This window comes from Carassius gibelio, chromosome B16 (assembly GCF_023724105.1).
Source record: "Carassius gibelio isolate Cgi1373 ecotype wild population from Czech Republic chromosome B16, carGib1.2-hapl.c, whole genome shotgun sequence".
NCBI lineage: Eukaryota > Metazoa > Chordata > Actinopteri > Cypriniformes > Cyprinidae > Carassius > Carassius gibelio.
This window is the reverse complement of record NC_068411.1, coordinates 4433985-4447514: the sequence shown is the minus strand read 5'-3', so window position 1 is coordinate 4447514 and position 13530 is coordinate 4433985. Positions and strand designations below refer to the sequence as shown.

Genomic DNA, 13530 nt, shown 5'->3' with positions numbered 1-13530 from the left:
TACTTGTACTATTATCCAGCTCTAAACTGCTAAATGTGAACAATTAGGCATTATGACATCATGAAACTTTGTAAAGCTGCTTTAAAACAAACAGACTGTATTTTGAAAAGTGCAATGCTAATAAATTGACTTGACTAAATGGGGGAATAATTTTTCTCAACTGGGAATTTTTAACCTGTAGGATTTTGAACAACATTTTAAAGCGTACATCCTGCTGTTTAAATCCACTAATCAAATATAAACACATTTGTGACATTGCAAAACCATTTGTATAGAAGGTGTGGTTTGTTTGCTTCCACTAAAGCACAAAAGATGTCTCTAAAAATTCCACTTCTGATAAATAAATTTAGGCTAATAATATAATCGGTGTAGAAAATACAAGCATTTTTCAGTAGTTGGCTTAACTTTTTGTCTCTTTTTGGACTTTCCTTAATGATTCATTTGGAAAAGACACAGCTTTCGAAATGGACTTCAGAAATGAGATGAGTTACACTTTGCAGAGAATTTGCTAAATCCAGCCTGGGGAAGTTATTACAGTCACACTGTATCCTTTGTCCTTGTACAATAACGTTGTGATGGCACAAAGAAGCTCTGTAAGAAACACTAGAATTCAGATTCTCTTGTGTTGTGTGGTACAGTAGCGACTTTGTCTCGCTGCACTGGGTTCAAACCTGACGACCTCCTGAGGAAGCACTGCTCTGAAATCTATGAATCTCTAGATCTGTTAACACATACCTTTTTATGAAAAATATCCAGAATCATAAAAACTACTCATCTATGAATTTATTACAAATGGCAAAGTTTCCATAATTTCTCTTATTTATTACAGTGCTTATGGATCTTTTGTCAAAAAAAATTTATTGGTAATACAAAGGTTTTTTTTTTTTGAGAGAGAGAGAGAGAGAGAGAGAGAATCTGGAGCACTTGTTGCCTGCACAGCAGGGACTGGGTGGAGGGTGTTGGGGTAGGTGATGATGACAATGATCTTACTGTGAAATGTCAGATAACTCCCGATGTTTCTGTGCAGGATTGGGGGAGGCGGACCTCAACCAGAACAATGGGTGCTCCAGCAAGAGTCCGGTGGTGACTGACTCCATGAACGCTGCAGTAGATCACAGCAGCTGGAACCATCCGAGCACAGCCGACCCTGATGCCTCGGGGCCCCGCCCACACTTGGTCCGCCTCTTTTCTCGAGATGCCCCGGGTCGAGAGGACAACACCTTCAAACACCGCCCCTCGGAGTCTGATGAGCTGCAGACCATCCAGGAGCACAGCGGAGCTGGCTCAGAGTGCGGTTCCGATTGTGCAGAGTAGGACCTAAAGTAGATTTCCTCTTTGCCTTCACTTTCCTCACTCCTATTTTGGAAACCAAACGAAACCAAAAACACCGCTGTAGAGATTAAAGCTAACACTTCAGCATGGCATCTGCAAGCACTTCGCAGTCAACATTCAGGCTGGGCCGCAGTAAGAAGAACCCTACTGTTATGGATCAGATCGGGAAGTTCTTTGGAGGGGATAAAAAGAAGAAGGGAAAGGTGAGGATTGAGCAGGCATTCCGAGTTCTCCACATGAGCCTTTACTACTGTTCTATTTGCATGAATTTATCTTGACCTTCAGTTATTGTTTGATTCCAATATAGCCACCAGTAAATGAGTTGCGTGTGAATTATTATTATTATTTTTTACTTTTATCTCTTTATCTCTGTTTATTACACATTGCTGTCATATAGTATCCAGTATTTAATAAAGCTGCAATTTGATATAGGATTTAACTGTGATTCAGGGATTCAGCATACGGTGTGATGTTTATAAACATGACTTTTAGCTTTTATTAGCTTTTATAAAATGTATTTGAAATGCCTGTGTAACAAAATTAAGTGTTTTTATGACTTTTCACTGACAGCAACTGCAACGTTGAAAAGTTCTGTAGTAATCAGAAAAGACGGTACATAGAGCAAATTGTACAATGTTTGGTACTATGTCTCAACCAGGATGTTTATGTTGGCGGAGAGAATTTGGTAGCACTTTATTTTACAGTCCTGTTCCTCATGTACATACTATGTACTTATTATAGTAATTACAATAACTATGTAATAACTAGGTACTAACCCTGAACCTACCCCTAAACCTAACCCTACCCCATGTAGTTACCCTGTATTACCAGAACTTTCTTAGATAAATACACTCTAAGTACACTATAAGTACATGTTAGTACATGTACTGTAAAATAAAGTGCAACCGTACATGTACTGTAAAATAAAGTGCAACCAAGAATTTTTCACATATCTATTACATGTTCTTATACAGTATGTGACTGATAAATATTTTATATTTTATAGCCGTTTTTCAAATCCATTTATCTTATAACATCATGGTGTTAAGGGAGCACCTCAGGGTTTTACAGGGTACAGACGGTGACCATTACTGATCAGTTTGGTTTCTAAAAGGAATTTACATCATTTTGGAAATTATTATTAATATTTGTTATGCTTGTGAAATTATGCAGTTTCTAGAGCCTTAACTTTTAAGAAAAGAGGGAGATAATTATTAGTATTATTTTTCTTTTCTCTCAAAAACAAAGATATTTAAGCTGTTAGGTGATAAAACACCAAAGTTGGGAAACTCTTTTGCTTTGTGGGAAAATGTGAAATGAGATCTTGATGTAAGTTTATATTTAAAGTGCCATAAGATGGTTAAAATGTAACATTGCAGAATTACTGACTCGTGCAGTGTGTAATGTTTTGATTAACTAGTTTCAATATAGCTAACATTTTTTTTGTGGGAAAAAAATAATGTGACCGAGATTGAGATGTCATAGTTTCAGTTGTATAATAGTTTTATCTCAGACCTACATGTTGCTGCTTTAACCAGATTTCTCAAACATGCCTCAGGTTAACTCATCTCTCTAATGTGATCTTTAAGTGTTAATGCCTCACTAGTAACCCCTATAGATTGTGTCCCATTTGTAACAACAATAGATTGTGTAACCTACATATTCTGGAACAACCCTGAAGATGTTCTTTAGCCTGATCCTGTCCTGAGCTCTTTGACATTTGCTTGATTAAAATGTATGTAACGTGAACAGTGGCCTTTTTGTTTATTTGTTTTCTAATAGTGAGACAAAGTTGCGCTTAAAAAAAAATGTTTGTTGCTATGTGCATTTTTGTTTTTTTGTTTTTTTTTTACTGGTGTGGTCACAATGTGAATTCGAAATTGCCAAAGTAAACAGTTGACAGGTCAGGTCAAATTCATATGCATGAGCAAGATTAAGAAGTTTTTGAAAAATATTAATGGAAATACAGTTTGTTTTAAATATATCCATTGTCAAAAAGTCTGATGAGATTTTAATTAAAGAAACATCCTTGTAATATTAAAAGATCCTATGATTATTTTTAACTGACAGGAATCTGTTAATATTTAAATACAGTACATACATTTTAACATTAGTTAATAAACCATGGATATGAAAACACTATAGGTTCAGTTTATTATTCACAGGCAGCCTTTCCTTGCTACAAGTGTTGGGCAATATAGTTAAAAAAAAATAATTATTATTGCTATTAATTAAATTATTACTATTTGACGATATAAATATTTAGATTAAGTTGCTTTGACGTCATTTGAAAGGAGGTTTCTTCAGAAAATCCTTAATTTTGAAACTTCCAGTGTAGCCAGTTAGATTCAAAAGTGTTAATGCAACAAGTGAAATACAGTGGAAATAAAATGCAATGTCTAACCTTACTAACAAGCAAAATAACTAACAGTATATGGATTGACCCGATGACTCAGCGAGGGAGCGGTTTCATTTTAATAGTAAGATGTAACCGAATGCAAGGGGGAAAATGTGTTGATGTATCTGTGAGAGGAAACTGGGCACAATGCCATTGAGGTCCAAGGCTTCATAAAACACAAAACAGGATTGTTCCAAAACAGAACATTTGTTTACGGTGGCCACCTTATTTTCCTAAACATCCTAGAACACTTAAAATGTGAAAGCGCAGGACCTTTCCTTACTGAGTCACAGATGGTGAGTCCAGCCCCTTCATATGGTTCCTGTGGTGTTCCTCCCATCTCTCCTTGGCCATCATCCTTCACTTAACCCAAAGACCAAACCTGGTGTCAGATATGCAAGACAGGAAGCTGTCAAATTAGAAATATGTGTACAAGAACAACACTATAAAAAATGCATATTCACAGAGGCATTTTTTTCAAGTCAAGCAGAAAATTCGAATAGTTCTAATATCAAAAAATTCTAAAGACTGCGAGAATATGCATTTTAATATTTTTATTTTTATTTGCTGATACAGTAACTCATTTTTTATAATATATTGAGTCAGGAGTTGTAGTCAGACTGACAGGCTAAGATCATGCAGACTAGTAAAGCCAGCAATAGTGGTCAGGCTTATTGGTGAGTGTCTGCATAACAATCTTGCTGGTTATTTAGGTCTCTGTTGCAGTTTTAGCTTGTCCTGGCATAATGTGTTTGTGGCCTTTGCTGATCACCTGCATAGTGTTTGTCTATGTTTAGGAAGGGTTGTGTTATGGTCTTTGCTGTATGCGAGTGAACCATCTGTCCTGTGGCCTGTATCATGTACTTTATCAAGATAAAAAAAATTCTAAAAAAAAAAAAAAAAAAAAAAGAGTTTCAGAGTTGACAAAACCAAACAAATCCAACCTGGTTTAGATCAGAATCAGAAGAAGAACAACTTTTTGTTGTTTGAACCAGAGTTTGTGATTAACTCTTGAGCCCGTGTACCTGAAACTGTGATGTGTGCATCAAACAGCTTATCACATTGAACATGGACAACATGGAGACTACAGTAAGTGTCAACTGGATTCACTTCTCGTGAGAATAAGCACAATTTACTTGTTTTTTTTTGTTTTTTTTGCTGAAGATTAAAAGATTATTAAGAGATTATTTAATCGTTATTAAAAATATATTTAAATGCATTTACAAGGCAGGAATAAACACTTCTCCTGAAGCAAAAGTTTGAGAAGCAGCAGAAAGAAAATATGACTATGTAAACGAATAAACTGAATTCAATTATTTACATTGTTTCACACAGGACTCAAAAGGAAAACTTAAGTTTAGTCATTTTAAAAGTTGGGTATATTAAAGCTTATCTGTATGTATTTATATTTAATTGTATTTAAATGCAAAACTTAAAATTAATTGCCACTTAATATAATAATTATATGAATTAATTGTTAATTTTAAACAATTATAAGTAATATAACATAAATATAAGTACATTGTAAAAAAACGAAACAAAATAAAAACGGACCTTTACGTTAAAATACTGGCAGCTGTGGTTGCCAGAACTTCACCGTTAAAAATATGGTAGCAACATTTTAGGTTTTATAGACTTAACTTAAATTCACAATAGATCAGTTAATGAAATATGGTATTTTAATTTTCTAAGGTGCACAGTGTCATTCACAAAAACACTAAACACCATCATGGTAACACACATGATCATGAATAATGCAATAAACATTAATTTAACAACTTTAGATGAAAAATAAAACCCCAATGTACAAATATAAAGTTTTTGTGTATAACTGTACACAAAAACTAAGAAAAAACATAGCTATTCCAGTGAAACATAAAATATGAAGTGTCATGCAGGGAATTCGTGGAGTGTCAATTTACAGTTTTTCACTGAAAATTCAACAATGACTTTTTCTTTTTCACTTCCAAAATATGTCATTTTAACGTTATTTGACTTTATTTACAGTTATTCACTGTATATAGTATGGAAACTTACAGATAACCAATTAACAGGTTTTTACAGTAGCATTTTTACAGTCTTTTACAGTTAAGATCACAATATTTTTTTTTACAGTGTAGCCAGCTAGCAGCTAAATTCGGGCAATTGTGTCTAAAATTCTAATATGGAGCTAGAGATATGGGGGAATGGCTTCATTGTATCAGATATATATCACGTTGCTCGCAGCTGATTGGTCCAGTTTGGGTTTGTGATCTCTAACCCAGAATAAAACCTGCTCCGGAGCAGGATAGCTACTGTCTGTAGTGTAAGTTACCATAGTGATGGAAAACCAAAACTTGCATTTAAAATGTTTATATAACATAGTTTGCATTGCTCCCTTAAAGCAAGAAGTTCCTTGGTTTGAGTCCCAGCTGAGCCAGTAGGCCTTATTCTCACCATGTTGGCAAAGGTTTTTTTCAGGTGCTTGGAGTTTCCCCACAATCCAAATTGTCTGTAGATGTGTGTATGTGAGCCCTATGATGGACTGGGAGGGTGTCCCCCACCTGTGGCCCGAGTCGCTGGGATAGGCTTCAGCATTCATTGGCCCTACAGAGGATAAGGATTTTGGGGCATGGATGGATACAAAGGCCTGTTCACACCCATGTCTATTAATGCATCTGTTCAGACCAACACGAGCATCGGTCAGTGTGACAGTTCGTTTTTAAATCTCTTTTCCATTGCACTGTGAAGAAAACTGGCCAGCTAGTAGGTTTCATGTGTTTGGTCATATGCCCAGAGCCACTGCTGTTAAAAAACACACAGTACATAAAACCATGACTCATGAACAGATCGTGCTAAGAGATCTGAAAAATCTGAGACCAGTTATCTTGTCCCTGTTGCTGTGTCCAAAAAAGGATACTGTATAGTATGTACTACATTTGGTTTAAAACTTGCAAATGTAAAAAATTCCAGTTTACACTATAGTATGACTATGTGCAGTATGAATGAAATTTGGATGTACTCCGTCGGCCTTGCTGTCATTTTCATGTGATCGACAGCATCACTTGCTTCATTGCCATTCACAAATATTTTCCTGTGGCCTCATGGGATAGTAAAGTGTCCATCAGTTGAACACTTCTAAAGTAATCTGGTAATTTTTATACTTGTTTAGTTCAAAATTTATGAAGTTTCTTTTAATAATTAACACAATATTATCAAGTTTTAAAATAAAAGGAAAAAGGTTCTTTAGTACAGTATTTGTCTGTATGGACTGTGGATAGCTCTTGCTCATCAACATAATACTGCTATTAAAAACCATTCTTATTAGAAAGTACAAAAACCAATAGAACCCATTATAATCAGTGAGACTGTCTACAGCAAATGCAGTGTAGACATATCAACATACATCTCAAAATGTATTCAAATTTTTTTCTTCAGTTTCATCACAACTTTACACATTTAAAAGGACGGTAGTGCTTGCAGGTGACCTAAGACCGACCCGAGAAATGTTTTGCCTGCAAACAGTTCAGCAGTTAATATGTGTGTCCTGTGTTCCTGACCACTAAACCAGCAATGAATTAACCACTGAATTAACTGAACACTTGCAAAGCCATCTGAATCAGATCGCACTCATTCGAACCACTTTCTCACCAAATCGTCTAAACTGTTTTTATGTTAAGTTATATTGAAGTTATATTGCTTCATAATTCCTCATTCTTTACACACATTACCCATGCTTTTCCGGATACGGTATGGTAAATTTTTTATTTTAATTTTTTACATTTAAAAAACCTGTTTACGTATACTTTTCTATACTCAGTAAAGGTTTAGGACATTTTGATTTGAATTCCTTTTAATTTAAATACCTGTGTGTTACTTACCACTATTTCCATCCAGTGGAGACAGAAACACCACAGACAAATTCAGATAAATAAAGTCTAGGCCTTAATTGCAACATAATTTTTATTTGTGTTAAAAATTTTGCTGCAATTACATCCTTTTAAAACATTTTTTTTTACCTTTTTTATTTATGCTGATTTGTATATTATATGTTGATCACGCAGATTTTGTTTCACATTAAATCTCTTAAACCTTTATTGTTATTTAAAGATAATTTCAAGTACATGTATGTCAGGATTTTGTCTTATCCCAAGCCAAGTTGTGTAATGGAAGAGCTAATACAGTTATGAGAGGGAGGGGCATGAAGGATGTGTTAGAATATCCATATTCCCTACTACAAAAAAAAAAACAAAAAAAAAAAAAAACACCCTTGGTAAAATGTGGAAGTATGTTTGAAAGTATGAAAGTCATTTACAGTATTCATAATACAGTAGGCACACTTTTTTTTATCAGCTTTGGAAGTATATTCCCTATTCATTGTTCCCATGTTCCTACTGTCTTTGAACGTTTGGACCAAAGATTTTAGTCTGAAGCTACTGTTGTGATGGAATGTTTAATGATCAAAAATGTCTTCACTTCAACACAGGGATCTTTTCGTGGTGGCTTGTCTGCATCACCTCAAAGAACGAGCGCATCTCCTCGTCGCCGTCCAGATGAGAATGCTGTTGCGCACTTTTTCAGAACCATTGTTCGTATCTCTCTTCCTCCTTTTTCCCTGTCTCTCATACCACATCATTGAAAAATAGAATGAATATTCTTCTATAAATGATTTTCATTGGATTTTGCTTTCCCCCCAATTAGGTTTCTCCTTCTACCCCCAAATCTAGAGTAAGTCTCAATTTTCTGAGTTCGACAGCTGTTCCCTTTCAAGAAGTTTGTTAACATTATGCTTTAGGTGCATATATAGATTTGATTTTACATTTTGATTTTACTTTGTTATCATGTAAACAGCTAATTTCCACTACCCTCATTCCCAAACATAGTAGGCTATATATTTTTGCATTTTATTAGTAATCAGTACCTTTGTTACTTTGAATTAATCTGTCATTTTTCATTATATTCAATTATCTTTATGTCGGGTGCTGTTGTTTTGTTTTGTTTTGTGACTCACTCAAAAACTCTGTAACTCACTTCTTCCATAATGGCAAAATTATTTGATATGAAAAACCCCAGTATCCACAACAACACTATCTGGTTTATTAACAGAGAGACCAGAAATCACAGAGCTCTACCAAAGGCCAAAAGGGACGTGGAGACACCTTAACCCGGATCTTCAAAATGGTAACAAGTTTTTTTTTTTTTTTTTTCTTCAATAATCAACTTGTAACATCATCAGTCAATTTAAGTTTGTGTTTATTGTCTCTTTTTCAGGGAGGAAGCCAGTCTGCTTCATCTACCAAGCGTTGAAACCTCATTACCTTTTCCCATTTAAAAATAAAGAGGAAAAGGATGGAAAATGAATGGAAAAAAAGTTTAAATTTTTGTTTTCTAATACAGTAACATTGACTTGAAAAAGCTTTTGCACTGATACGTTACAACACAATCTGTGTCTTCTGAATTATTCCTGTTCAGTCTAGTCAATCTTTTACTGACATAGTTGTGTATAATCTTTGATCTTTGTAATGGTTTTGTCTTGTCTCTGTAGTGTCAGTACTCATCTTTACACAGCTTAAGTGTAACCAGTACCTCTCTTAGCATATTGTGTACTAGACCTCAAATGTGTTTTCTACACCTTTTACACGTTGATGAACAGTCTTTTCTGTACAGTTTGATAAGGTGTGCCCGGAGGTGGTCTGAATGCCAAAATGCATAACTTATGTTCTGACATCCACCAGTATATTTTACCTCCAACCACACATTTTTAAATGTGCGTTTGGTTCTGGAGATTTCTAATGAATTTGGTAACCATAGATTACTGCACATAGTATGAATATGACTGATTCTTTGCCCTTTGCTCATCAATAGTTTGAGACTTCATTTTCTATTCATACAAAAACAACTGGAAAAAAGGTTTCTTATTTAAACTAAATAATATTTGATGTCTTCTGTGTTTGTCATACCTAATTAATGGCGACAATTAAAAGTGTGAAACTTTTTTAGTGGTTCTTTTTATGCTTATTTAGCATCTTAGCTACTTAGAATCAGTATAGCAAATGTTACAAAATGAGATCCAATCCAATAATGGCAAGGGACTTCTTAAAGTGCTCCTATTATTGATTTTTGAAAATGTTCATGTAGTGTGTAACAGCAGCAGTAAGTGAATGGAAACACCATGTATACGAAAGAAAGAGTCAACCCTGAATCTTTGAAATGAGTCGTTTTTAAAATGAATCCCAAGCCGTTACATGTTGACGTCAACATGAACATACGTATTATCTGCCCACTTGTTTGTCTTTACACATTGAATGAAATGAAAATGCGAATTCATTCTTTGCCACTATGTGCCGCTTTCGCAGCGGTTGAAATGAAAATGAGACCAATCGGACGAATCGCCGCAGATTAGCATTGCACAAAGGATGGGTTTGGAAAAATTTAGCGTCGAGCGAATTGTTTGCAAGTCATTGGGCAAGTAAGGTAAAAAATAAATCCGTATTAAAAGACAATTAAAGTGTTTTTTGACCTTGAATGCATGTCAATGAATCCCAAAACCAAAATATTAACCTTTCATTACCTATAGGGGCATTTTAAATTAGAATGCTGGTTTTGTTGTTTTAGTTCAGTATATATTAATTTTATGTTAGATTTTTACATAGTTGCCATGTTAAAGTCATATGGCACTTTATACCTCGCACATTGGACTTGCTATTTGATGCTACCTATATAAAGTAATAATTCAAGTATTTAATCATTTAAACTGCTTATGCTACAATTCAACAGCAGCAACAAGTTCTGTATATGTTTGTTCAGGATGTCTACAGTAGTTGCCTTCTTTTTGTACCATCACTCAACTAACTGCTTGATAACCACTGCAGAAGTATTATGCAGTGATTGAAAAAAATTCAACCCTCACTGATCAACTGGACATTCCATTTAGAATCCATTTAGCTGCATGCGAGACTGAATATTCACGCAGGTTCATTCTACGCTTTTAGGACAAAAAAATAAATAAAAAAAGGAAGAAAAGCATTTAAAGAAGTTCAACATGGATGTCTCTGTGTCAGGAGCTTTCAATCAGGAATGAAAGCTACAGCAATTCATCCAGAATATTTAGATTTCCTATAAAGAAGTGTGAGTGAAGCCACAGAGCTAATATAAGTGCACATATAAAAATCAAAATATGCATTCAGTGTTTCAGATTTCATTTAAATTCTAAACTTGTCCATGCTGTCCCACTTAATCCATAAATAAACCCATATATAAAACTAGAATAAAGCTGCAGAAAAACAATAAGTTAATGAAAGTGAGAACGGATAAACATTGAAAAAAAAGAAAACATTTATTCTTAAATATGTTTGCATATTAGAATTTTTTTTGACAAAATCAAACTATCCCTATAAAACAGATTAGTGATATATCATGGAATAAATCAAATAAACAGTTCTATACCTCTAGTATTTTACATGTAATTATGCAGTATTTTGATACACTGACAATGTCAGTGTTGTCTGTGCTAACTAGGCATTTTACTTTACCACAGGTAAGGATACAACTTACAACTACAGAATGTCCATTCAAATACACAGTTACAATCTCTACTTTTGTAGTGACAAATATGGCTCCAAATAATAATAATAATAATAATAATAATAAACTGTAATGAAACTTACACAATTACAAAATTAAACTTTCAAACACAAAAGTAAGTTCTGTCTTGACTGGTTTTCTAATGTAACAAGAATTATACACAATCATGTACATTCACATAAATAAATGTGTGATTTGTGCAGGCAAGAATAAAAAGATAGTAATTGCCATTAAAATTAAGCAAACAGACTTGCTATTTGAAGTCAAATCGAGCTGAATGTGTGCTGTTGTCAGGTGTTTATAGGAAGACTGTGGGGATGTGGCACTGCCAGACTTCTGAAGACTCCTGCACCACCTCCTCCAGATCCAGCCTTGAGTGAGTCTCTTTGACCTCTGACCTGTGATGGTGCTTGCTGGGAATCTGACTCGGAATCGTGTCCCAACACCACTTCTACTTCCTGTGCTTTGCTGTAAACAAATTAAGAAAAGTTAACAAAAGAGAACATTTATGCTGATATTATTCATGGATAAAATGTTGGCACTTGAAAAAGTAAAAAACAATCGAAGAAAAAAAAAGTAATATTTCAGTATTTCTCTTGACTTCACTTCATTATCAATGATTTTAATATATGAGAGCTGGGTAGTAACGGATTACATGTAATCTGGATTACGTAATCAGATTCCAAATCTCAACTTGTAATTAGATTAAACTACTTTTTAAAAATACTTGTAATCAGACTACAGGTACTTTTTTATGGATTACATGATTACATATTATTTACACAATATGGTAATAAGTCATTCACAATTCACTGATTCTCTTTTCCCTAATAAACCAATAAACCTAATAAATCAGCAACAAGATAATGAAAAATAGCGGGGAAAGCAGCCTTTAATCACTGGATGCACAGGCATGATTTTTTTTTTTTTTTTTTTTTTTTTACGTCACTGTTCAGTGTAAACTCTGCATACCACTGATTAATTTGCTGTCCATGGAAATCTTTGACCTAGCAAAGTTTTTGCTGTGAATTTCATGTTCTTTAATATAGTTTTGTAATGTAAATTAACTTTTAATTATGAGGGGCAGAATCAGAGTCAACAAATAACATTTAACATATAATTCATAATATTTAAAGCAGGAATATGTTGTTGGGCACATAATTAATTCTGCTGCGACTTGGAAACAACCCCTTTTGTATTCTGACAGATTATTTCTAAATTATAGGATTGAAAAAATATTGTGTAATGATGAATATTGTATCAATGAATATTGAATATTGTCCCATTGATATGAACAGTGCAGATATGTCTCTATGAATAAAAGTGAAGTGTAAATAAAAATCAAGAATATAGGCTGAACAGAACCATGATAATATGTCCTTAACATTTCTCACTCTCGTCTTTTATTAACATCAAAAGGCAAGTGGGTGTGTGATACTTGAATAAATATGTCAAATTGTGATTATTAGCTTACAGAAATTAAGTTTAAATGAATGAATGTAAGCATGTAGAATACTCTTTTCAAATAAAAATAATCTAGAATCAGTGAACGTACTGACAGAAATTTGCAGGGTTCGGGACAGTTTGGTTGGAGACTATGGCATGCCTTAAAATTTTAAAATACATTACATACTTTTGTATTACATACTAAATTTGTTGATGTTTAATTTGTTGATGTTTCTCTGAGGCTTCTTTATTATGTTAGCTTGAGAAAGCCATATTTAAACATTATAATTTTATCATGAGAGTAATTGATTCCACCTAGAGCTTCACCAAACTCAGCACAGACCTTCAGACTTATCTGACTCACGTTGGTTTTCTTCTTATTTCTTTTCTAATTGGTCGAACTTATTCTTTCCCATAAAAATTCATTGACTTGCGTTATCTGAGCAATGTAGGCTGTAATACTTTATTTTGTCTACTAGAGGGTAAAATATATAGAGTGAGAATCATGCCAAAACCTCACACACACACAAAACGTGTTTTACTCACACCCAACTATTCACAAACGAAATCAGTGTGGTTTGCAAATACAAAACATCACTCACAAACTAATGCATTTTGTTCTGCAAATAAAAAACGTAGCTATCAAACAAATACAGTATGCTTTACATATACAAAGAAATGTATTTCTTCAATGACAAAAATATCCTCTAAGTACAAAACAAAATCCTTCAAGTACAAAAAAAAATCCTTCAATTAAAAAAAAAAAAGCTTCAAGTACAAAACGAAATCCT

At 33.9% G+C, this 13530-nt stretch overlaps 2 protein-coding genes across 2 annotated transcripts in view; both read left to right on the top strand.

The window, feature by feature from the left end:
• The window catches only part of LOC127974555 (myelin basic protein-like), a 28456-nt gene extending 25375 nt beyond the window's left edge, over positions 1–3081 (top strand). Inside the window, exon 4 of the mRNA XM_052577919.1 lies at positions 1028–3081. Coding sequence (XP_052433879.1) covers positions 1028–1314 — 287 coding nt within the window. The 3' untranslated portion in view covers positions 1315–3081. The remainder of the gene's footprint in view (positions 1–1027) is intronic.
• LOC127974556 (myelin basic protein-like) lies at positions 1386–9704 on the top strand. Its single transcript, XM_052577920.1, has 5 exons — positions 1386–1535; positions 8196–8297; positions 8411–8437; positions 8816–8890; positions 8981–9704. Exons 1-5 carry the CDS (start codon positions 1419–1421, stop codon positions 9014–9016), a joined length of 357 nt encoding a protein of 118 aa, XP_052433880.1. The 5' UTR covers positions 1386–1418; the 3' UTR covers positions 9017–9704.
• The last annotated feature ends 3826 nt before the right edge of the window (positions 9705–13530 follow it).

Coding starts and splice junctions, on each gene's coding strand:
- LOC127974556 (XM_052577920.1), top strand. CDS start 1,419: ATGGCATCTGCAAGCACTTCGCAGTCAACATTCAGGCTGGGCCGCAGT. Junction 1,536..8,195: donor ATAAAAAGAAGAAGGGAAAG/GTGAGGATTGAG, acceptor ACTTCAACACAG/GGATCTTTTCGTGGTGGCTT. Junction 8,438..8,815: donor CTTCTACCCCCAAATCTAGA/GTAAGTCTCAAT, acceptor GTTTATTAACAG/AGAGACCAGAAATCACAGAG.